This window comes from Oryx dammah, unplaced genomic scaffold (assembly GCF_014754425.2).
Source record: "Oryx dammah isolate SB20612 unplaced genomic scaffold, SCBI_Odam_1.1 HiC_scaffold_17, whole genome shotgun sequence".
Taxonomy (NCBI): domain Eukaryota; kingdom Metazoa; phylum Chordata; class Mammalia; order Artiodactyla; family Bovidae; genus Oryx; species Oryx dammah.
In genome coordinates, this window is record NW_024070201.1 from 22,663,646 (window position 1) to 22,690,266 (window position 26,621).

Here is a 26,621-nt window from a genome sequence, read left to right on the forward strand (position 1 = left end):
AAGAAGTGAAATCAGAGCCAGGAACAGATATTTACACACCCATGTTCATAGCAGCTATAGTCACAGTAAGCAAAAGGTGGAAGCAACCCAAGTGTCCGCCGATGAATGAATGGATAAACAAAATGTGGTATATGCTTACAATGGAAAATTTGACACATACTACAACTGAGGTGAAGCTTGAAAACATTATGCTAAGTGAAATAAGGCACAAAAGGACAAATGTATGATCATTCTTATATGTGTCACTATTCAGGTTCATAGAGACAGAAAGCAGAATGGTTGTTACTAGGGACTGGGAGAAGAATGGGAATGGGGATTTATTGTTTAATGAGTACAGAGTTTCTGTTGGAGAAGGTGAAAAGTTCTGGAGATAGATAATGGCGATGGTTGTACAACGATGAGAATGTATTTAATGCTACAGAAGTGTACACTCAAAGTGGTCAAAATGGTTAATTTTATGTTACATATATTTTCTCATAATAAAAAAAAGAAAAAAAATATTTAACTTTCCTCCAAATTTTATTTTGATTTACAGCTAAAATTGTGTAGAGGATGCTGTGCTAAGCTGCCCAGAGGCCACTTTCAGAGCTGGAGGACTTGCTTCTCCACATGGGAGGATGCTCTCAGCCAATCAGCCTTGAGAGGTTGTCCTTGGCCTCAGAGAGTTGCCTCTCCCAAGATCAGACTGTGTTCCCCAGGCAGCCTGAATCCAACGACCATTGCATGCAAGGATATTACAACTAGTTTCACAGCTCCCAGGGTCTGACTGAGGCCTTGTGGGGCCTGTAGCAGGGCTTAAATTCTCCCTCGATCCAACCTGTTTGCTCCCCTTTTCATACAGGTGTTGAAAGCACTCTCTAATAAATTTCCTGCAAAATAAGAAAAGGAAGGAAAGAAGAAAAAGAAAGAAAGATAAAGGATTCAAAATGACAACATCACTCCTGCATTGTGATTTCGCTATAAAAAAACTGTCCTAACAACTAGATAAATACATGGTGTGAGGCTTGAAATGTGGCCTTTGAAGTCATCAGTGCAATGGTTTCTCTTTGCCTCCGTCCCATCCTTGGTTTTTGTGGTTACTATCATCATTCAGCTGGATCGATTGATGAGTGTGCACCCGTCCTTCACCAGGGCCTGAGTGGCCTTGATCAGTGAGGGAAGCATGTCAGTGACCTAAGCCTCATTACCCAGCAGAACCTAGAAGTCATTTCTCCTGTCAACCAGATCAGGAATACGAGAAGCTAGGAGAGAGGTCACTCTAGCTCTGTGGTCCCCTTTCCTGGATCACACTCCCTCTCCAGGCTTGCCTCTCTCTCCCCAGACTCTCCTAGTCCCAGCCCACTGTCTCTAGCTGTGGTCGTAGGCAACTGTGTTTCCCAGAATGTATTTCACTCATGTCAAATGTGAAATTGAGCTTCTTGGATATGTGTGGGCCCTGAGATTACACTTTAGTTCTCCTTTTCAGCACCAACATGAAAGAAGTTGTAAAGGAGGAAAAATATCCGTGAGGGCATTTGACTCTAGACTAAATTCATTTTTCCAAGCAGTCTAAGTTAGATGATAAGGTGGTGGTAATGGTGAACAGGAGTTAGCAGCCAATTGAATTGACTTTATAGCCTAATGATTAAATCTTTATAGTAAAGAGATGAAAACCTGCTTTCAAGTTTCCTTCTTCCTCAGGCTTGCCTTTCTCTCCTTGTCCTTATCACACTTGTGCTCCATCCTCACGCGGCTCCTCTGAGAGCGGTCCACCTCCCTAGCTCTCTTTCCTGGCCAGTCTTCCATTCCAGGGAAAGTGATCTCTCCTGTTCCCCATGAATGCTGCTCTCTCAAAGACCATTCATGACTTTCCAACAGTCAAGCCCAGGAAACTTTTAAGTCTTATTTGACCACTTCAAAACTTTCTTCTCCTTTTCGTTTGGTGACATTATAATGTTCCACTTCTCTATCTCTATGACCGCATTTTCACTCTTTCTTTGGCAGTTCCTTCTGCCCATAGTTTAAATATTGATGGACTCTGGGCTCCTCTCCATCTGACTGTCCATCTTCTGCACATCTCCACTTGGATGTACCTCAAACATCTCAGACTGTGCATGTCCAGAGCTGACACCATTGCCCCTTGGCTTATTACCTTGTCCAAGTCTGCCCTTCCTCTTCCACCCCTGGTCAATGTCACCAGCAGCTACTTAACTGCTTATGCTGGAAGCTCTGGCATCATTGCTTTCTCGAGATATTTGCCAGATATCCCTGAGTTAGAGATGTCTTCTTCGGCTCCCCTGAGCAACTTCGGCTCAGTTGCTCAGTTGTGTCTCTTTGTGACCCTATGGATGGTAGCCCACCAGGCTCCTCTGTCCACGAGATTTTCCTGGCAAGAAGACTGGAGTGATTGCCACACCCTGCTTCAGGGGATCTTCCAGACCCAGCAGTGGAGCCCATAACTCCTGTGTCTCCTGTATTGCAGGCAGATTCTTTACTGCTGAACCACAGGGAAAGCCCTCGGCTCCCCTGTACAAAATGCTAATCCTCCCCTCAACTCCCTCTCCCTGTACCTTCTTCATTGCCTCTTATTTGCTCATATCACCATCTGCATGCTACTTGTCAATTAATTTCCATCTTCCCCATAAGAACAGAAGCCTACGAGGCAAAGATTCTCTTTTGTCCACTGCTATGTCCTGAGTGCCTAGAACAGTGCTAGGCACCTAGTTGATACTGAATAAGTATTTCTTGAGTGATGAATGAATATGTATTTATTGCATGAAAGCAACTCTAATTTCTTCCCCTGCCTTAGACTCCAACCTTCAGAGAGTTCCAAGTCCCACTGTTTTTGTCTTGGAAATAGTTCTCAAATCTGCACCCTGTTGGCTCCTTTTCCAGGGTCACTGCCTTGGATCAGGACCCACCCCTTTCAGAGCACTACTGTGGCCTCCCAGTTGTTCTTGCTATGGCTGGTTTTGTAGTCCATTCTCCGTTTTAGTAGGGAAGCTCCATCTCTGAAACAGTCCTGAGTGTCTCCTTCCTCTGCTTCAATCCCTGGATATTCACTCAATAGAAACTCATTACGGCGGACCTGACAACCTGGGACCCCCCCTGGGGAAAGAGGTCTGAGTAGGGACACAGTTCTGTGTCATTTCAAAGTGAGGTTCAGGAAAGAGCTGTCCCCCAGAACCCAGAGATGTGGGCACTGACAAGTAGAGAGCTGATGAACTGGACACAAGTGACGGATCCTGTTAAAAGAACACAGGAGAGACACATGGGGTGTGGACTGGAAGGACAGTGGGCCAGAATTCTAGAATGAGTCATCACAACAGAGAGCAACAGCCTTGCAGGGCAGGGAGGGGCTGGAGAGAGACAGAGGGGGGAAAAAAAGAAATTCAGTCATGCTGAAGTGAGATAGGATTTCCACACCTGCCTGTGTTGAAAAGCTAAAAATAGGGACATTTGGGGAAAAACTGTGAGGAATCTTTTAATTCCACAGATAGGGGCTTTAGGGAAGGAAGTTTGCAGAGAAGGGTGTGTCTCTCACTCTTGGTAAAATTGGAAACAGAAAAACTATATTTTAGGTATCCCAACCTTCACTGTTTTCCTTGCCCCCTCAGGCCTGTTCTCCCCATCTTTCCCTGCTATCAAAGTCTCTTCCTTAGGAAAAAGTCTAATATATTCATCCACTTAAGTTTACAAGGCTTAATGTGACAATTTTACATGTTAGCCGAACCTCATGTCTGAAGCCAAAGATGCTTGGCTGCAATACAGCAACCATTAAAACAACAACAGTAACTATATAATTCATTGTACCCAGCACAGGGCTAAGCACAGTGGTTGCTCAATAAATATTTACCAAAAGACTTCAAAAAGCATTATTTATATTATCAAACTCTGGACACAATCTAAATATCCTGCTAAAACCATTGAAGAACTTTGGAGATGAAGAAATATTACATTGCTATAAAAGATTTCAAAAGACTTTTTAACAACTTGGGGAAATGCTTATCATGAGATGTTAGGGAAAATGAACAGCATTCAAAGCTCTACCAGACTATGTCAATGATAAAAATCATATGCATTTACAGAAGACTTAGAAAAGCTGTGGGTATCTCTGGAATCTGTGGGATTTGGGGGATATTTTTAGTTCTTTCCACTTCTATGTATTTTAAAATTATTTACAGTTGGTATGAAGGAATTATTACAAAGCAAATGTTGTGAAAGATAGATTTGGGGGAGGAAGCCCTTTTTAGGGGCCCATGTATTTCAGTCTGTTGGTGTGGCTGGCCTGGTCAAATACATGGGGGTGGGGGATGGGGGAGGGGGGTAGGGGCCTCTCCAGTAATGGAGGCTGGCTGGTTAACCAGCAGAGAACGGGTTTTAAAAGAGTGATATAGCAGTGGAGAGTCTGACCTTTGAAGAAAAATGGAGTGCATGGTGATGTTGGTTTACTGGTGCTTTGAACACAGGCAGGCAGCTTTCCACTGGGAGGGTTTCTCTGTGCTAGGCTAATAGGCTAGTCTAGCAGCTAGAACACTGCCAGCTCCTGATTCTACCTCACCTTTTGTTCCTTAAACACTGAAGCCTTGCTGGGGGCTGAAACATGCCTATTTTCACCCTGCTCCTCCACCCTCTTCTGTTTAAAATATAGCTGGAAGATTCACTGAAACTCTTAGTGTTGGTACCTCAGTGATGATGTGTATTAAACTCTAAGAACTGAGGTTGTAGCCCTTGTAAGAAAATACTATTTAATACAGTACCTATACTATAAAACCTACATTAAAAAATCTTGGTTTATAACAGAGTTCAGCATTTGTAAACAAGAAAACATTTTCCTTCAGTTATTTCTGAAAAGCCCTTCTAAACATCTGCGTTTTCCCCTTAACTTCAGTTGCTTCCCATCTCCTTCCCTCGGGATTTGTTGCCTCTGTGAGGCAAACTTCATAGCCAGGATCGAACAAACCAATAAACAAAACCCAAACCAAACCCCACAACAGCGATCCCCATCCCTCTCCAAATTTCTAATTTCCTGCACTTAAAAAAATGAAGTCCTAGGCTATTCTTATAATTCAAGGATCTTAAGATCTAAATGGAGGATTTGACAACTTTGAAACCCTACGCAAACCTAAGATTTTCTTTTTATTATCTACTAGTTATTAAAGTACCCAAGCTTCCTGATGAAGGAAGGCTGGACGGCATTAAGGACCGCGGAGGCTTGGCAGAATTGTGAAAAGAAGAAATCCCAGCTTTGCCTGGAAGACTGCGTGTGAAAGAGCCCGACTCCTCCGGCGACTCCAGGCCACGTTTTGCAGGCGGCCGCATCTGCCTCCCCTGTCTCTCTTACCTCCTTGATGTGAGGCACTATTTGTGGCCGGCGTGGTGGAAGGACACAGTGAGGTTCTCACCCCCGCCCCCCGCCCCCAGCTCCCATCCCCAGTTCCATCAAAGCGAACCCGGGCCAGCGCAAGGATCTCCGAGTTGCGAGTGTGCTGAGGCTGGGACTGTCACTCATTCTCCGATCAGCGCGTGAACGCATCTCGGCAGCGGCTGGCAGGAAACAATTCTGCAAAAATAATCGTACTCAGCCTGGCAATTGTCTGCCCCTAGGTCTGTTGCTCTGCCGCCGTCCACACTCGCTGCAAGGGGGGGCAGAGAATTTACCGCGGCAAGAACATCCCTCCCGGCCAGCAGATTACAATGCTGCAAACTAAGAATCTCATCTGGACTTTGTTTTTCCTGGGAACTGCAGGTACATTTTCGAAATTATTATTCTCAATTTGATTTGCTCATTGCCCGCTGCCCCCTCCTCGTCCCCCGAGGAACGCTGTTATTTGGGGGTGGTTTTACGTGGAATGCTAAAGGTATTCATTTTCCTTGAGCTGAGGAAGGAGCGCGTTGTCCTTGCAGCCCAGCCGAACCCCGCGCCCTCCCGGGCTGCCTGGACCGGGACAGCCTCCCCGCGCAGCGAGCGCCGGGCGCCCCTCCAGCGCTCCCGCCCTTCCCACTTTGTGTGCCCGCGGCGCTGGGAGCCGAACCGTCCGCTCCCGGGGACGCTGCGGTCGCGCCGGCGATGGGCAGTGCTCCATCCCCGAAAGCGGCGGCGGATGCCATAGCTCGGTGGTGCAGCCGCACAGGCTCGGCTTCCGTGGGGAAGGGGTTTTCAGCCCCGGCTCCACGAAAAGTGAACAATAAGGCCGGGGCAGCCGCCCGCGATCGTTATTTCTCCGTGTCTAATAAAGTGGGACTCGCCGCCTTTGCGCCTACCCCCTTCCCTCGCCGCCCCGGAGAAATAACGGTTTGCAAAAATGGGGCGAAATGGGCAGAATCTCAGGGCTGTGTGGCCGTTGTTGCACCTCCCTGTCGATATGACGTTAGTTTTTCATTTGCCAAATTGCTGGTTAGTTGCAAAGCCTGCTCTCGGCCCAGAGCAAGGAGGGATGGGAGGGTCGAGCGCTGCGTTTTGACAGGAGGAAGTGCGGAGGGGCGGAGGGCGAGGAGGGCGTGATCGGGGCTGCCTGGTGTGTGTGTGCGCGCGTGTGTGCGCGCGTGTGCCTTCACACGCACCGCGAGCCCCGTTTTGCACGGTGCGAGAGAAGAATGGCAGGTAGCCTCTCGAAACACCTCGCCTCAGTCTCCTGTCTTGGGCGAGGTTCCCGATCCTGGCAAAGTGCGAACAATAGGGAGCTGGGAGGAAGACAGAAGTGATGCTCCCGCGGGTGGAGGGGGCCGCGCCGCCGCCCAAAACACCTTGGCGGCCGGGAGGGAGATGGTTTTTTTTTTTTTTTTCCCCATTTGGGGTATTTCCATCCTAGATTCCCTGGAAGATTCTTCTGTGCGTCCCCACCCTCCCCTCCAGCTTATCACTCCACCCCACCCCGCCTCACCCCACCCTGCCTCACTCCACCCTGCCTCACTCCACCCCACCCCACCCCAAGATTTGCGTTTTGGAGCTGACGGACGGGAATAAAGGAGACGGGGCTGCAGAGTGCTGGGTGGGGTGGGCGGACATTCTGGGCTGGGGGGTGGGGGGGTGCGTGTGCTGGGAGAAGCTCCCGAGGAGAGCCTGACGGAAGGGTCTGTGTGTTGTGACCGCCGCTGCCAGGCGCCGCTGGAGTGGCCCTAGACCGCCCGACCAGAGTGCGGGAGAGCGGGGAGCACCCAACGCGCCCCCTCCCCGGGCGGCACGAGAGCCGCGCGCGGCCGCCGCCTCCAGCCAACTCGGGTCTCTTCTCCGGCGACCAATCAGAGCGAGGCTGGCTGGGCGGGAAGCTGCGAGAGGCTTTTTATTTCGGCGCGGGTGGCGGCCCGGGGCTGCCAGCACGGTCTCCCGGTGCGCCAGCCTAACGGTCTCGCTCACCGGCCCCCACCCGGGCCGGGAGGAACCCCGCCCTGCGGCCGTCCCCCCGCCCGGCCCGCAGTTTCCGAGGAGATAACATGGAGTCGAGGTGGTCCCAGGGAGGTCTCCCGGCCCGACCCGCCCGTGCTCGCCCACTCGCGCCTCCTGCACGCCGGCTTGGACCATCCCTCCCGCCCCTCCGGCACACACACGCGCGCGCGCGCACACTCACACACACACACACGGGCTCGCGCGTGCACGCCGAGCCGTCTGGGCCGGAGCGTGTGGTCCGGGAGGGCGCAGAGGCTGGGCGCACCGACGCGCGTGCGCTGACCCGCGCGCCTCGGGCCGGGGGCGACGCCGGGGGCGGGGCTTTGGCCGGGGGGCGAGCCTCCAGACGGGGTGCCATCCCCGGCTGACCCCTGGTTCTGTGCCCACTGCCGGCTGGCCAGGGGCGCCCTCTCAGGTCTTCTCACGTCGTGTCGGTACGTCTCCGGCGCGCGACTGATTTCCCCGCACCGCACAAGTGTGTTTGTGTGATTCTGGGGCCTTCTGTCCCCTAGGTGGGGGCATGACCATACAGACCTGATCTTTGAGGGGCTCTGGGGGACCGCTCAGCTGTCCTTTCCAACCCCGTGATGGGGGTAGCTCTTGGTGTTGGGATTCCCTAGGGAGTTATAGCAGGTACACGCCCAGGGAATCCCAGATTGGATGTTCTTGGCTGCCAAGGTATGGGTGGCTTTCTGACCAGTGTTTGGGAGGAAAGCATCCTCTTTCGGGGGCCCTAGTAACGTGAAGATGGAGAAAAGGCAGAACGAACGAGAAACACATGCAGGGGTGCTTAACAAAAGAAAGAAGTTGAGCGGTTTTCCAAAGAGAAATAATTTTCCATTAAAGTATTGTTTTCACCATTTAAAACAACAATGTCGAGTTCAAGTCAGAGGGTCAGGACAGAAACAAAAATGACAGCGCAGACTTGCTCTCTCTCCCTCTTTCTCTCTCTCCCACCCACATACACATACACACACGTTTTACTGTTTTTCTTTTTTTGCCTCCAATATTCTAGCATCTCCAGGGACAATAGTAGTTAAGTTACTGCAAGACTGGGAACACATGAAAATTTAAATGTATGGTGTGTTCATCTTAATATACCAAAGGAATCGTGTCTGCTGCCCCTTTGTCATTTTGGTGTCTTCTGCTCCTTAGTAATAAAGTGAAAGGTTGTGGAATTACAAATTTGAGTTTATCATGATGTCAGTTTTAGGTGTTTTGTGGAAAAATTGATTGAATGATCTGGAATGGTTGTTAAGTCATATTTATTTGATAATTTTTGCAATTCTCTGCCAACTTGGAAGAGTCAGGGAGTGATCAGAACTGGTTTTCTAATAAGTTGCACCAGATTAAGAACAAAGAGCACCTTTGCTACCCAAAAGCTAACTTGCATGTATATATATAGTACATATTGATATCATTCTCTAAATGAATTAAGGTATGTTTCAGCAGAATTTGCTTTCAATATAGTTACGGTGAGCTAAAAATTTTTTTTATTGGTTTTCATTTTAAGAACAGTAATGTATGTTTCTGAACAAAGTTTAATGGAATAGAGCTGTTCTGTGCTTAGTCTGTCAGCTGTGTCAGACTCTTTGCCACCCGAAGGACTGTAGCTTGCCAGGCTCCTCTGTCCATGGCATTTCGCAAACCCACTGGAGTGAGCTGCCATTTCCTTCTCCAGGGAATCTTCCTGACCCACGAATTGAACCCTCATCTCTTGCAGTGGCAGGCAGATTCTTCACTCCTGAGCCACCAGGGAATCCCATAGTCTAACACTTACTGTTTTTTAGAGTCAGTTTTTCAAGAAGCTTCCCCTGTCTTCCCCTGACAGATTAAACTTGATGACTTCTTTCCAGATACCTTTACCCAGAATCTTTTTTTTTTTTGAAAATAATGTTAAAATAGCAGAAAATAGCAGGACACATGCTTGTTCCATAAGGTGGTTCATCGAAGTCTCTATAATTGATTAAGCTATGGGTTTGTTGATTTAAATGGTGATTGTTTCTTGAGTTTGATAGTTCAAGAATTAAAGTAGTAATTGTTTGCAAAAAAATTCATGGTGTGGATGTGCTGTTTTCAAGGACTGTAGATGCTTAGTCAAAGCAGCCATAAGAGAGAAAAAATAAACCCCAATTTTGAGAGTTTTGCATAGCACTTTTCTTTGGAATACATTTATCATTAATTAGCTTCCTCAGATAGGTAATATGTCATTTAATGTAAGTGATCTATATCTGTATTTTTTTTTTGTCACAGGGAACATCCTAATTGCCTTTCAAAATAAATAGCACCATTTGTCATTCAAATACTAATCTTTTGACATGACAGATGTTTTTGTTTGCTGCAGAACCTAGTTTTGTAAATTACAGACAGTATCTTGTAAACTTCACACTGCTTGAAATAGGGACTTCAGAATTTCTGATCCAAGCAGTGAGTCTTTTAAGGTGACAAAGCCTCTATTTAATATTAGTTTGATGAATTCCCCATGTTTACGTCTTCACAGTTAAAGAACTGGGGCTGCTTCCCAGACTGAAAGGGATTTCAGTGCTGATGACAGACCTCCAAAGATATTTTACAGACAGTCCTTCCTGTCTTGGTGAAAAATAAGTGATTGACTACCTGTTGCTAATGAAGGGTTTGAACTTTCCCTGCTGCTCTTGGTTCTGCAGTGCTGGAGAGCAGAACCAGTCAGCAGGGAGAGGAGAGAAGAGATTGGCACCTGCCCTCGTCAGTCTTCTCTGGCAGGAGACAAAGGCATTTTAAAAAGGCTCTCCTGTGCTGCTTGAGTATTGAGCTTTTGAGTACACACATCTTATGCTGTTGATATAAATATTTTAATGTAAATTCCATAATTGATAATTCTTCAGTTTAGGTGTTATTAGATAATCCTTCAATTCAGGCTAAGAAACTTCTGGAATGTTAAAAGAAGGGGCAGGAAATTATACATAGCACTTTTTTCCAATCTTAAAAATGAATTACAAATTAAACCACATTGAAAAGGTGACTCAGCAGGCCATATAATGATAACGGCTGTTTGAGGTGTGAATCAAGAAGGCAAGGTTAAGATTCCTTTAATTAAAAAGGAAGAAACAATACGATTCAAGAGAAGGATTTTGTACATCTCTTAAGATACTCAGTGAGGCTTTGAGCAGTATTGTCAGAGTCGGCCTCTTAGGAAGAGTGAATAGCTAAGGACGTCTCCGAGTCTTGATGAATAGGTCTCTGTGAGATCCAGAGGTTCTCGTATGAGAAGGCCGGGTAGTGAACCTCCCATCAGCGATCCAGGCAGATGGACTTAACCACTGTAGAGTGGCACAGCGCAGAAGGACATCTGAGGGCCAGAGGCGTGTCAACTCTCGCCCTTTTTGTTATTGCATCTTAGTGCCACACTGAAAACCATTTGCTGATGTACAGGGATGTAAATTATTTGGCGTTGCCAGTGGTGCCATTATGCCCTTTGATTTCACCGTGTTGAAACGCCGTCTCTTGGCTGAAGATCCTCATTAGAGCACTGCCTCTTGATGTTGGTGTGGGTGCCAGTGGCGGCCTTTCAGGCACGTTCAGTACACTACCCTTGAAATGCTGTTAGGCCGTGTCTACACGCAGCCACTGAGTTCACTGTTTTCAGTTCGGTAGCCACACTTTTTCCTTCCTGCAGAATTAGTTTAACTTCCAAGCAATCACTCAAAGAGGATTGTGCTAGAAGAACAAAACATTTGGTCTGTCTTGTGTATTTGAGTGTGTGTGTGTGTTAAAGGTTTTAATAAACCTGTTAGGCATTCTTTATCTCTAGATATATGTAGATATGATTGTAGATATGACTTCAGTTCAAAGATTGCCTCCCTGGTGGGACTTGACAGGCTTTTGTCTAACCTGTGTTCCGCTGGATACACTCCCTGAGTACATTTTGATTTGTAGCTGCAAACCCTGGCAACATCTGGCCCTGTTTTCCATTCTGTACCATTCCTGAGAGATCAGATTACCTCACCATTTAGGAATATTCATAGTGGTGTCACGCCAGTAGGGATTGGGTTACAATAGGTATTCTCTTAAATAGTTCATCAAATATGTTTATTGAGTGCCAGCTTTTTATCATCAGCTCTCTGGCGAATTACAAAGCACTGTGATGACCTAATTTCTGCTGTCAAGGAACCCTGCCAGTGGGAGAGCCTAGAGATTAAGAGTGGCCGGTGGCCCTCGGGTGACACCCCAGGCACATGGATCCTTTATTAGTTGTCTGATCCCGGGTGAGTCAGTTCAGTTCTCTAAGTTTGTTTTCTCTTCTGTGAGGTAGGAAAATTAGCAATACCTCCTTGTTAGAGACCTTGTGAATATTTTAGAATGCACATGAGCTGTGCTTATTAAAGAGAAAGAGGGGTGTATATGGACCTAGAAAAAAAATTATTCAGACATCATGCTCTCTTTTTAGATAGACTTTAAAAAAGGATGTTAAAGTGCTGTATTTCAATGATTAGAACTAGAATTTAAAAAATCTTGTTTTAAATATGCCTTCCATGTTGCTGGTTATGAATACTTCAGAGAGAAAGGGGTCTTAGGAGGTTGAAAGTTGTTAGCAAAAGGATTCTGGGTTTCATGGGGCCAAAAGGTCTGTGATTTTGAAGGCAATTCAGAACTCTTTTGCTCATGAGCACAGGTTACCAGATCCGCATCGCCCCCCGAGCCTTGGAAGGAACCCATGTAGCTAAGGAGCCCGTGCAAACATCTGACTTGCCGTGGCAACTGTGTTGGCCTGCTTGGGCCCACTCGCCTGAGAATACAAACTAATTGCTCCAATGTGTACCTGTACCTTGTAAAGGTTGTTTGTGTAGTGCTTTGCAGATGAGAACCGTGTATCAAAATCAAAGTTATTTTTGAAAGGAAAAAGCTATTTGACCTATATTTTATAGACTGTCTATAGTGAGAACTGAGGTGATTAAATATGTCTTACTGCAGATATTTTTATAAATTACAAACTGGAATAAAAATAAAAGTAATTGCTCTTATTACTCAGATGAGTCAAACATAAGTGCCCTATTGGCGAGGCTGGAAGAGGTTTGCCAACTAAAGGCATAGGATACTGGAGAAGAGACTGATGGTTTTGTTGTAGCCATCAAAGGGGATAAACTGGATACGTAACCCTAATTAGTGTATCTTATTTATCATCTGTATACAATTCACAGATGTTTTGATCATTATGTCTTTTAATCTTCATATCTTTTATTTGGTAAATATTAATCAAGTAGGTACTGGGTGCTGGGTGCTAGGAATGCAGTGGTAAACATCATCCCTGTATAGACCTTCTAGTCTCAGAGTGTGGAGGAATATAGACATTAACAAAGAAATTCACGTGCATCTTTATAGTTACATATTCTGATTAAAAACTAAGAAAAGGAGCAGGGTGCTATAAGATATTATCAGGGGAAAATCCATCTTTGGGTAGTTGGAGAGGTAAACAGATAACTTTAAGAAACTCTCTGTGAAGTAGGAAGGACAGATGCTCCTCTTAGTTGAAGGCATGGTTGATTGACTGCTTAACAAATCTTGGTTGAATCACAACAGACATTCCTGACTTTCTCAATTCAGCGAACTTTCCTGAAACCTTGTGATGGTCAAATAGTTTCAGGAATTGTGCTGGGTTTCCGTTATGAAGTCGAATAAGGCGTGTCTCTGCTTCTGGAGCTTACCATCCACTGTGGGGGAGACACTGTACTTACAAATACAGACATGAATTAGATACCATTGGAGCACAAGGAAGGAAGCAATTAATTCAGCTTGGGGCTCCCTTGAGGTGGGTAAGGGGCATCAGTTTGCCTTCAGTGGATGGAGAAGGAAGAAGAGGTGATTCAGCAGAACCAACGCATAGAGACGTGGATATATACAGTTGTATCTGGGAAACAGTGTGGGGTGCTTGGGGAGAAGTGGCTAGGGATGAGAAAAAACAATTCTCGGGGCCAGATTGTGTTAGGTCTTGAAAGAGAAACTGAGGCTAGGAGAGTAAGTGATTTACTCACGTGAAGCTCGGACTGTAACTTACTTTCTCTGACTGCATTTCATCCTTTTCTAAGGTTAGGATAATTTGAATACATATAGGATCAGCCAGGCCTCCCCGGTGGCTCAGTGGTAACGAATGAGCCTGCAGGGCAGGAGATACTGAAGACAAGGGTTCGATCCCTGAGTCGGGAAGAACCCCTGGAGTAGGAAATAACAACCCACTCCGGTATTCTTGCCTGGAGAATCCTGTGGACAGAGGAGCCTGGCGGGCTACAGTCCACGGGTTCGAAAGAGTCAAACACGACTGAGGTGACTTAGCACAGCATCAGAGTACATGCCAAGCAAAGGTGACTTGCTTGGCTTCTGGATCTGATGGAAATAAGGGGCGAGTGGTAGGCAGGATTAAGAGCTTTGGAGTCTGACAGGTCTAGGTCAAAGTCACTGTCACTAACATTCCACAAGTTGCTGCATTTCTGAGCTCGCCCCCTCTCTGTAAAATGGGAAAAGTGACACCTGCATTATGGGTTTTGGTGAGCTTAAATAATTCACATATGTAAAATCGATAATATCTTACACATATCTAAGATAGGTACTGAAAGCTGAGCTCTGAAGAATTGATGCTTTTGAACTGTGGTGTTGGAGAAAACTCTTGAGAGTCCCTTGGACTGCAAGGAGATCAAACCAAATCCTAAAGGAAACCAGTCCTGATTATTCATTGGAAGGACTGATGCTGAAGTTGAAGCTCCAATACTTTGGCCACCTGATGCAAAGAACTGACTCATTGGAAAAGACCCTGATGCTGGGAAAGATTGAAGGCAGGAGGAGAAGGGGATGACAGAGGATGAGATGGTTGGATGGCATCACCGACTTGATGGCCATGAATTTGATCAAGCTGTGGGAGTTGGTGATAGACAGGGAAGCCTGGCATGCTGCAGTCCGTGCTGCAAAGAGTTGGACATAACTGAGCGACTGAACTGAATGGAACTCAGTATTTGTTTTTAAAGTTCATCCTCCATGGAGGTTTTGTTTCAAATGGTTAAACAGGTGTGAATGGGATGTGCAGAGTTTGTGCTGGAAGCCGAGGGGAAAAACAAAATACATTTAAGAGTATTATATTGGTCCTGCAGAGGCTTTCAGATGGCTGGGGCAAAAACAGTTACTTAGTTCAGATGGTAGGAAATCCTGAAAGATACTATGTGAGTAAGTGCCTAGAGAGAAGGAGGCAGGCAATAACTGTGAGAATTATTCAGAAAGCCAAAAATCATCTTAGTCGGTTTTCATGTCTGGAAAAAGGTATGGCAGAGCTGCTGATCTCAAGCTCCGGGACGCAGGATAAATAAGAGGAAGGGCCGGTTCTCTGTAGGAGGAGATGCTTCTAGCTGGAGGATCCTTAGTATTGAGGAGCAATGACAGCAGACTGGATATTGGGACAGGTCTTATTAAAATCTTAAATGCTAAACAAAGGAGGGGGTACTACTGGGGATGTAAGAAAAATCATTTTTTAAAATATTTAAGGGTATAGTCAGCTGCTGCTGCTGTTAAGTTGCTTCAGTCGTGTCCGACTCTTAGCGACCCCATGGACTGCAGCCTACCAGGCTCCTCTGTCCATGGGATTTTCCAGGCAAGAGTACTGGAGTGGGGTGCCATTGCCTTCTCCGTATAGCTACAGCAATGGAATATCTGCTGTGTTAGGCTCTGCGTTTGATGCCAGCGGTGAATTAGCAGAGAAGTAAATAGGGTCTAATTGGTCAGGATCATTGCAATCCTTAAAGGAAGTTTTGGTTTCATGTGGCAGGCACTATAAGGGCTGGACAAAATTGTGACTTCACTTCACTTCACTTCACTCACCAACTAGTCTAGTTAATCTGTGAAAGTTGCTTAATATCTTCAAACTGTAATTTCCTCATTTGAATAGGAAAATCAAATCAAATAATATATGTGAAATTCACCTCAAACCAAACTCCTTAACTATACCTTTTATTAATAGACACACAGCTGAAAAGTCTTTACAAAAATCAAATTTTGTGTATCAGAGCTGCTCGTTAAAGAAATACAACTGTGATCTATCAATATTTTATAAAACAGATAATCTTGGAAAGATACACTTGTGGTAACTTTGGGTAAGAATGAAAAGGATGCACAGCTGACACCCTGGAGATCACAAATCAGCCAGAAGAGGAAATGATAAGTCCAGAATGGTAGCAGACTGAGAGAGAAAAACATTTATGCTGTAAACCCAAAGTAATGCAATAATCATGGCACTGTCAGCCTGATAGGGAACTGGGAAGAAGGGCTTACCTTGGATGAAGAATGTATACCCTCAGTTTTATGCACATGAGGTTTTAGAAAAAATCTGGGCATCCTTGTGTCTTAACTTGTAGGTCAGTATTTTTCAACCATGGGTGGTGGAATCTATTCAGTTGACTTCTACTAGTGTTAAAGAAAGGAAGGAAGGGAAAAAAGGGAGAAAGAAGAAATGGAATAAAATAGAGGGTGTATCTTATGTAGTAAGGGTAGATATTGTTTTGTGAAACTTTTGTTGATCTGGTTGTGATGGAAAACATACTGTGTTATGACTCAGGTCAAAAGAGTTAGAAAGCTAATGTCATAGATGGAAGAATATAGGACTAGAGAGAAGGGGAAACTGCCTGCAGTGCAGATAAGGGATAGGGAGGAGATTTAATGGGTTTGGGGGGAGAGGGAGAAGCAATATCAGTGACAGTACTTACTGAGCATTGCCGCAGTCTGTTAGCTGCTGATGTAAAGCAAAACCCCAAAACTCTCAAGTACAATTCCTTGATAGTAAGAGAGCTTACTGTCTAGTGGAGAACGAAAAGACGGCTGGGAATACCAGGTAGCATTGAAAACCAGAATGTGGCTCAGATTGTCGAGGCAGGATAAAGATTGCCTGTGTACCAGGGGAGATTGGAAAACTCTTCACAGTGTAAATGAGAGCTGAGAGAGGTTTAAAGGAAGGATTTAGCATGGATGAGGTATGTTACTGTTGCATATTTGGGTGGAAGCTTGGAGGTAACCCAGCTAAGGAGATCAAGAAGACAGAGTCGTAGTAGTCTATATTTTGATCCTTTTTCAGTGGAGGGAAAACACCATGAATTACGACTGGTACATTGTGGAGTCTTTATCACACCTGGAGTATTTATGTTGTTGTATTTATGTAGCATCTATAATGGTACTTGTCCATGATTTATGAAGTGATAGTGAACAAATAAAGGGGACCAGAGCCTCGCAAGTATGAATGCCTGGGTTAGAGAAGGGTAATAATGTTAAGTAGAAGAGTTGGAAGGCAAATGGAATTTATAAGCATAATCTGTTTTGTTTTAAAAATCTTTTTCACTTTTTAAGACTGAAAGAAGATTGTTTTTATACAACCTGAGCTTTCTCTAATGAGCTTTAGGTTCTAATTGCAAAACAAATAGTGCAATGAAAAAGAGGACGGTGGTGCTTATTGTGGTTAAGAGAATAAGGAAGATGAGACTCAAGGAGAATCTTTGGATTTGGAGGAGAATGGAAACGTTAGAGTAATTTCAGTCGGAGAGTGAAATTCAAGTTTTTAGAGTCAAAGATGGAGGAAGAACTGATACCTTAAGACACTTGGCCAAAAAGAAGGGGAGAAGAGGTTGTTGGGAAGGCTTCAAGCTCAGGGCCATATGGCACTACCCGCACACCAAGGGAAAGAGCTAAGAGAGACTGGTGGGAACACACACATACCTTTTTTAAAATTTCTAAACATTTTTATTATTGCCGAGGAAATCCCATACCCATTAGTTTTCATGCAAAATTTTCTAAAATCCGTCCTGCCTGTCACATTTTAGATGCATTTCGTTTATCAGATCAGCAGAGGAGTGGCTGGTAATGGCCGAGATTGACCACTTTTCCAGTGTTCGTTTGTATTTCATCTCCCGAGTGTCTGTTCTGTCCACAGTAGATACTGCCACTCACCATTCAAGCTGTGGTTGCCATTTGATAATTCTATTCAGGACACAAATGGAAACCTTAAAGATCTGCTGTTGTATGCATGAGAAGACCTAAATTCAGTGCAGGCACTTTGATTTAAACTTATATTATAAATTATCTTCCTTTCTTAATTTACTGTTTTTGGTGTTCTATAGGCAATGCATACTGTAGGGGGCGCCCCATGGATCTTTTATATCACACTTGATTTTGAAAGGTGGCTTTCCTGCTGTCCATGACCTTGAGCCAATAATTGAATCTCTCCAAAAACTCAGTTTATTTATTTGTGAGACAGGGATAATAATACCTATCTAAAAGGGTTATTGTGAAGATAAAATGAGGTAATTCATACAACTGTCTGGCACATAGTAAACTCAGCCATTTTTTCCCATTTCCTTTCTTACTGCTAAAGTTCACAGTGAAGGGGTGCACAATGAGTGTTAGATTTAAGTATTGATTATAATTAGAGTCACATTTTCTTCCAGTTATTTTTCATTCTCTGAGAGTTCAGAGTTGAACTCACCATTGAGTTGCAACTGAGTTAGAAATGCCATGGCTGATTGCTTAGCTGTTTTATCTTTAGTGAAAGCAAAGTGGTCTCGATTTTGAGAAAAGTAGAAGTTTATAGAGCAAATGAGTTCATAGAGATTCTTCTTTCTATTTGCATAGAGTTAAAATTAAACTTATCAATGGTGGAGGCTTCAGTTCAGTCGCTCGGTCGCGTCCGACTCTTTGCAACCCCATGGACTGCAGCATGCCAGGCTTCCCTGTCCATTGCTAACTCCCGGAGCTTACTAAAATTCATGTCCATCAAGTTGGTGATGCCATCCAACCATCTCATCCTCTGTCGTCCCCTTCTCTTCCTGCCTTCAATCTTTCCCAGCATCAGGGTGTATTTGAGTAATGGCTGCTGATAAAGACCCTGTTAGTAGCACTTCATTAATGTGGAAGACATTTGTCTGGCAACCTTTCTTTTCTGGAGCATGAAGAATGAAAAATTAAGGAAAAGAGTGAAGGAGTGAAGGAATGAAGCCTCTGGACAGCCAAAATAGATAACCTCCAAGTCCATGCACTGAATTGTATGCATTTCATTTGTAGTTTTAGTTGCTCAGTCGTGTCTGACTCTTTGCAGCCCCATGGACTGTAGCCTGCCAGGCTTCTCTGTCCATGGGACATTCGTTAGACATTAAATAAAGACATTAGACCTTTATTCAGAAAGAGCTCATATATTAATTTCTACACTCTGCCACATTTATAAAGACTCCTATATTCAGATTAGCACCAAGGAAACATGACTGCTAGGTACAGGCACACTGATGGGAAGAAGATGCAGTAACTTGAATGGATGGGACAATTATGAGAATCAAACTCGAGAACATAGAAAGCATGTCAGTCATAGCCATAGTATTTGGATAAAAAAAAAAGCCCTATGCATCACAGATGCTAAGGGAATGTCTCTAAAACAGTGCAGTATAAATAATGCCTATTCATAACTAAACCTCATTTTCAAGCAGCAGGCAACAATTATACCGATTCAGTTACTGAGCATATGTCTTTTGTGTTCAGCTCTGTGCTAGGTGCTAAAGGAGCTATGATTTTTTCCCATATAGTTGAAAAATAAAGCAAACATAAACATAGGTACCATTATCTATGAAAGAGGTAATGTAATTAGTGTTAGTCATCTGGAAAATTGACTCGAGACATTCTAATCCCCAAGGATTTAGGACAAAGATTTCATATTTCATTCTTATAAAGTGACTTTGTTATACTATATAGCTTCTCAGCTTGGCTTGAAGCCTACAGTTATTTACCACTAAGATAAAGTGGGTCAGCTCGTTCTCTGCTAAGTTATACTAAATATATCTTCAGATTAAAGATCCTAACTAGTCAAGCAATTGCAATTACTTGGTTGTCACTCCTGTCTTCTTTCCTGAATTTAATGTTTACTTTTGGCAAATTGAAATGTCCACATTTAAAACGTTAAATAATTTTATAACTTGAAACAAAAGCATTCTCCCCAGTCCCAACTCTTTGTACTCCATCTTACCCCTCCTTAACCCTCCAACCTTTGATTTTGACTCCTCTGAAACAACCACTTTCTACTCATTTACCTGTTTCCACATTTTTATCTCCATATTTATACACTTTTAATTCCCAGTTTCATTGGAAGGACTGATGCTGAGGCTGAAACTCCAATACTTTGGCCACGTCATGCAAAGAGTTGACTCATTGGAAAAGACTGATGCTGGGAGGGATTGGGGGCAGGAGGAAAAGGGCACGACAGAGGATGAGATGGCTGAATGGCATCACCAACTCAATGGACATTAGTTTGGGTGAACTCCGGGAGTTGGTGATGGACAGGGAGGCCTGGCGTGCTGCAATTCATGGGGTTGCAAAGAGTTGGACACGACTGAGCGACTGAACTGAACTGAATTTCCAGTTTTTGGTATTATTTATTGACTTTTTCCTATGGGAGTTTACTACTCTTACACACTTCCCACTCCCTCCTACTTTACCGTGGACTCCCAATGTTGCAATTTTTCAGTTTTTTGTTAAATCAGTATTTAATGTTTACATTATCATGACCATATAAATATTATTCACAGCTGAGCCTTTATCAATGCTTTGACCTTGTTACCTTTCTTTTATAGTTTTCTGGATTTTTTTGAGTGTATTATGGCTTCAGTTTTTTTAGCTTAGTTTTCTATATACCTATCACTAATTCATGGTTAAGTTCTCGGACTGAAGTATATATCCCCTCTCAATATGTTAAAATATGGTTATTTTCTTTTTTACCCCTGTTTTTCAATCTGGACTGTAAATTTTCTAAGCTTGTGACAGTTCATTTATGTTTGCCTGGTATATAATTCTCTACATTGGAAATTGTTTTTCCTGAGAATTTTCAAGATGTTGTTCCAGACTTTCTAACTTTCTGTTGCATCTGTGAAATTCAGTACATTCTAATTTCCGATAATTTGCATGAAACTTATTTCTCCTGTCGAAGGCGTTAGGATCTTCTCTTTATAGTATATATTGGGGTAGATTCTTAGCGGGCCTTTTTAGTGTGGAAATTTATGTCCTTCAATGCTGGGAAATGTTCCTACGTCATTTATTTGGCATTTTTGTATCTCTTAAATTTGTTTTTCTGGAACTTTTATTTAGAAATTGGATTGATCATCTGACTTTTCTTATCTTCCGTCTCCTATTACTCATTTCTTGGTCTCACCAAGCCTCCGTCCTTTGTTTCCTGGGAGGTTTTCTCAGTCTTTTGCCAACACTTCTATTGCATTTTCTGTTTTGCTAACATATATAACATAAAGAACACAAAAAGATGTAAACATACAGCATATTAAAAATTTCTAAGAACTCTTTTATGTGGTCTGAATGTCTCTGTGGTAGCACCCTCTTTTTTCTTGATGCAACAAATTTTATGTCCCTAAGTATTTTAGAATGTTTTCCTTGCTTCCTGTGTTGTCTTTTTCCTTTGAATTCCTCTTTACTATTGGGTTTAGCCTCTCTGCTGTGTTTCATATTGTCTCATTTCATTTCTCAAATTTGAATGGTCCCTGGATGCCTACTAGTAATTAGGAGTGAGACATTGGAAAAACCATGGGGATGCTCCATGTGGGTGGCTTCACTGCAAGGGGGATCATGCACAGACCTGGTCCCTTGGGTGGGGGACATGCAAACCCGCTCATTAGTACCTGTGTTTTCTCTTAAGCTATCAGCTGAAGAGAATCCAACATTTTGCAAATGACAGGGTAATAAGTCTGACTGTTCTTTTTCTGTAAGCTGAGTGGGAGATATGGTTTGGGGATATTTTATTCAGTAGTCAAGATTTCATTTAATTCTATTTACTGTGGGGCACTTCTGCTCTCAAATGCCTGATATCCCCAAGAACAAAGACGCTGTCATTTAACTTCTCCATCAATAAATATGCAGTAAAGACTGCTGGAGTGAAGAAGAATGCAGGATGGGAGATGAGATAATACTGTAGGTTACCTGTGTGTGTCTCTGGGTGTATGTGTCTGTGTGTGTGTGTGGTTGAAGTTAGTGGTATGAGAGGACTCTTGGTAAGAGAGAAATTGTTAGTTTTAATTTGGAGCAGACTGTGAGAACCCTCTGGTGACCTGTCTCCTTCAGGGTTCAAATTTGCAACAAGCCAAAGCTAATTTCTGAAATCTTTTATCTCATATGGTTTAGTATGAAATTTTTGAGATGGAAAGAAGCTTGAAGAGTTCTTAAAGGAAGGGGGGGCATGCTTCAGGGGTGCATCAAAGGCAGAGACCTAAGAGGATGAATGTTAAGGCACCTTCAAGGGAATTGACAATGGAGGGACTTAGGGCCGGTCTCAGATTGTTGAACAATTTCTGAACTAAGGAGTCCTCAAAAGATGCCAGGGTGGCCTGAGATACCACATTTCTTGGATATAAAGACTTGGGCTTGGCAGTGATGCTGTGAACCAGAGTAAGAGCAGTTTCATGAACACGTTTGCAAATGGCGATGTCCCAGACTTGTTGAATAGCAGAAATGTTTATTAGAAATATTCACTTAATTTCGTACTTACAGAATAACTCTTCTGTTCCTTGTGTTTGGTCTAAGATGAATGCATTAGTTTTGTAAAAAAAAAAAAATTTAAACTGCTTTCTAAGCTCTTTCTGATTGCATTTGTAGTATTTATTCCTGTGGAATGAGATACCAAGACAACCTTGAAATGTCAGAAAAAGATAACTAAGAGCTATTTATTCCTTTCTCAGATTTTCCCTTTTGTGTACGTAGCTTAAAGTTACTCATGACATGTTTAAAATTTTAAATTTTCATCAAAGAAAACCATCTGTCATAATGAAGCAAAAAAGCGACATTGTGTGATATTCTTTGAAGATAAGAGATTGGAAATGAGTCCGTTAACTGCCCTCGATTACAGTTTGAGGTCATTCTGAGCTAAATTGGTTTTGGAATCAGAATTTAAATTACTGGTCAGACTCAATTAAGATAACTGGTCATGCAGACAGTTCATTCTCCTCCTCCCTTCTCATAAAAGAATTTATTTATGGTTTACAAGTTCTTCACAGCCAAGTTAGATGTAGGAATTAATTTTTTAGAAGATAAACATTTCACACATTATTTGATTTAGGTATTGAAGAGTAGTTTTGTATCTAAATAAGAAACCTGGATAATCATTTATTATTTGGTTTTCTGGAGATATTTACAGCAGATGATTTTGAAGTCCCTGGGAAGTAAATCTGTGTTATATTACTCTTGTGTTGTGTTTTTGCTGCCCTGTGCAATATTAAGAGACTAGGTATCGCAGACAGCCTCAGGCAGTTACATTGTATTATTTAAATACCATAACAGTTGTGTATAGTGGAGTATATTTTCAGCAAACATAAATTATAATGATTTTAACAATGTAGGTATGTGTTTCTAAATATTAAACTTTTTCTTTGTAGTAAGTGGGTTTAAAATTATATTCTCTCTTAACAAACTCAACAGGAGGGATTTAAAATGAGGAGTTCCATTGTTAATTTAGTCTTCACTTTCATCTTTTTATTTGCTTACAGAGTAGAAGAAATAAATCCTTTCTGTTTCTTTTATAACTACAAAATCCTTAATTTAGAATTAGAAGTACGAAAGAAGAGAACAGTGTAAACCTACGGTGAATCTGGTGGTGCCAAGTGTTGGGCTGGTTACATGCGTGGTGACGTCTGGAGAATCTAGGCATGTAGGGGACGTGCAGTGGTGAAACACTCTGGCTTCACAAGGAAACAAGAATATCTTGAGTGACTTGCTGATTTCCCTGAGATAATGCTAATATCTCTCCTGGAAGAAAACTGATGCATCTCAGATGTCCCTGTCAGCTCCTCTTGCCTCATTATTACATGCCCTGGGCTTTGGGCCTGTCCGCAGTAAGGTAGGTTTGATTTAGGCCATAGGTTTGATTATAGGTATTGATCTATATATAATTTTGGAATATTTTGACTGAAATTCAATTCAAAGTCATAAGTCTCATCTATATATAACGTCTTAAAACTGTAGCTATAGAAGTTAAAAAAAATGTAAAAGTCAAATTTGCATTTTGACATTTAATACATTGAATAGAAAAATGTGTATCCATCCAGAGCAAAATGTTTGAGTTGTTGATGAGTTTCTTTTTTTATGATTGGAATCTCTTCATGAGACTGTGTAGATGAAGATAGGTTAAAAGAGAGAGATAAGCGAAATTTTTAGTAAGGAAGGTCTAATATCTCATAGTTTGCATTGTCATGGAAAGTTTGGTAAAAATCACCAAGGAAACATGAAACTTCATAAATTATTTTATTGAGAATAAATGTGCATATGTGTATAATCTGTAGCACAGAAATTCCCTTTTCTTTGTGACATTGTTGTATCGAACAAATTTCATTTAACTTTCTATCAAGGCATAGCCTCATATTGAATTTAACAATAATTTTAAAAAATCATGTTTTATAAAGGCACGTGCATATAAATTATATGGATTACCGATAAAATTTAATTTCTTAGTTTGGAATTTATAATAAATTTTTAAAATCATGAGTTTGCCAAAGGTATATGCCAGAGAGGTCTTGTTATTTAAAAATAAAGTGCAGTTTCTTAAAAAGAAAGTATAACTTGAATTCTGTTTCACACAAGTGAGTTTCCTCGATTTAGGGAGAAAATTAATAGATTGGCTTCCATGGTTGACCATAGACTTAAATATGATACAAAAGGTTTCAAAATCTAAATTGTCATTGTTTACAAAATACTGGCAAATTAGAGCTAAAGCGCTTGGCGTTATTGTGTAATCTTCTGTTTAAAAATAAACAGTGGAAATAATTGTAGAAACCTCTGGGTTTAGAAAAGCTTGTTGGTGGTTCTTCACATCCTCCTAAACAAGCAGGCTGTCGCTGCATATTAATCGCTCTGTGAAAGGAAGCTTTCCTTGTTTGCATTGTGCCTGCACCAAGAAGCCCAATAGTGTGCCTGAGAAAAAAGGGGGGGCTTTGTGATTGTTGTTCTCAAAAGAGTTTTTATTCCATCCAAGTGCAGAAGCTGAACGCTGGAGAATCAGTGCAGTGCTTTTGTGGGAGAAGAGCCCCTTCGGCCACTGCCTTTAGTGTGGTGCAGTCCCAGTGGGTTAGGACCCTGAACGTTGGGGCGAAGAGGAGAGTACCTCTTCTTCCTAGGATGCAATCTGTGTTCCTGTAGATCTCTATAATTTTCCAAGCACCCTTCCTTGCTCCATACTTCAGAAGAATTAAATTGAGACGTGGGCAATATTTGCAATATTGTAAATCTCAGGAGGATTAAGCATGAACCAAAAAACCCTGAATCTTTGTGTTTGGGGGTTTAGGGTGAGATAATCTAAAAATAAGTGACTTATGTAGTAGTATCTTTTGAGAAAATACATGATTTGATTTAACATCTTGAGATATAATTTGCCCCTCCAAAATTGATTTTAAATGATTTCTTTGAAATTATTTGAATAATGACATCTTTGCTTCACTGTATTTTCTGACTCACTGGTCAAAAATAAACATTGAAAATAAGCAGCAGAAATGTTCTTAATGTTATTGAGGCTTTCTCTTAATAAGATCTCATTAGATGAGCTACTTTTAGTTCATCTGTGTTTCTCTTCTGCCCTGGCAAAATACATCTCTGTGAAGCCTTTTCCTAATCTCCTAATTCTAGTCAGTTCTAGCTGGTACTGGTCTTATGAGCCAATGTAGTTTCCAGAACCTCAACATGTACATTAGTTATTTTGGAGGTCGGTTACTTTGGGCTGGGCTAATATCCTTTGCATGTTTTTAGCATTTGAAAAATTCCATCCAGTCTATGGCATTCCCAATTAGGCTTTGAATTTTATAAGGGAGGGAATGTATATACATCTTTTTACAAAGATGTGTCATCGTGAAGTCAAAACTTATTCTTCTATTAGTGGGTTTTTGTTTTTTTTTTTTTTTGGTTAAATATTGGACGGTGATTAACTGATTTCAAAACTCTACACTAAATATTTACTTTAAATTGTAAGTTGTAAACTAAAAGTTTTCTAAAACCCACTTGACTTAGGTATGTTTGGCTGTCAGTGTAAGAGCCTTCTATTGACTTTTTTAATATTGAACAGTTTTGGTTATTTGATAGTTGAACACAGATCCTCTTATGACATCATGTATTTTACTTGAATTGCTTTGTGCTGTATTCATGTCTATGGAATTTGTGTTTAATTTGGGCCTATGCTGAATAGTCCATAAGCTTTCAGTGTGTCTTTGGGTATTGTTCTAAAGAAGGGCAGTAGCCAATATACAGTTAGAAAAAGTAGGACCAGTAGAGGCTAAAAAAGTCATTTGACAAAGTGTAACACCTCTTCATGATAGAAGCACTCAGTCAACTTGGAATAATTGGGCTTCCCCGGTGGCTCAGATAATAAAGAATCTGCCTGTAATGCGGGAGACCCAGGTCTGATCCCTGGGTTGGGAAGATCCCCTGGAGAAGGGAATGGCAATCCACTCCAGTATTCTGGCCTAGAGAATCCCATGGACAGAGGAGCCTGGTGGTCTGTAGCCCATGGGATTGCAGAGTCGAACATGACTCAGTGACATTCACTCACTCAAGTTGGAAAAGAAAGGGCTGCCTCAGTCTGATAAAAAGACATCTATGAAAACCCAGAGCTAATACATGCATGGTCAATAAGCACAGGGAAGTATGTGTGGCGCCGTTAGTCATCAGGGAAACGCAAGTCAAAATCACAATGGGATAGTACTTCACACCCAGGAGGATGGACCTAGAGAAGATTTTGTTTAAGGAAAGAAGTTATACAGAGAAAGACAAATATTATATCAGTTCTATGTGGAATCTAAAAAATAATATGAGTGAATGTATATGCAAAACATAAACAGACTCACAGATATAGAAGACCAACTGGTGTTTCCCAAAGTGAAGAGGAAAGAGGAGAGGGACAAGTTAGGGGTATTGAATTAACAGATACAAACTACTATGTATAAAATAGATAAGCAACAAGGATATGCTGTGTAGCACAGAATTATAGCCATTTTCTTACAGTGACCTACACTGGAGTATAATCTGCAAAAATGCTGAATCACTATGCTGTACACCTGAAAGTAATAAAATACTGTAAATCAACTGTACTTAAAAAAAGGCAGATCATAACAATGTTAGCAATGATGTGAAGAAATTAGAAGACTCATACACTTCTGCTGGGAATGTTAAATGGTGCAGCGCCTTTGGAAAGTGTTCTGGCAGATTGTAAATAGAGTTGCCATATGGTTGGGCAGTTTCA

General features: G+C 42.3%; 1 protein-coding gene across 18 annotated transcripts in view; it reads left to right on the forward strand.

The window, feature by feature from the left end:
• The first annotated feature begins 5,338 nt into the window (after positions 1-5,338).
• The window catches only part of NCAM1 (neural cell adhesion molecule 1), a 365,493-nt gene continuing 344,210 nt past the window's right edge, over positions 5,339-26,621 (forward strand). For 17 of the 18 annotated variants that reach the window (XR_005724131.1, XM_040257996.1, XM_040257998.1 and 14 more), the window contains exon 1: positions 5,350-5,728. Coding sequence is in view for 17 of the 18 variants with exons in the window: in XM_040257996.1 (XP_040113930.1) it covers positions 5,677-5,728 (52 nt within the window). In the remaining variant the exon portion in view is untranslated. Of the gene's footprint in view, positions 5,729-26,621 lie in introns of all 18 variants that reach the window. The other variant, XM_040258006.1, reaches the window with a different exon arrangement.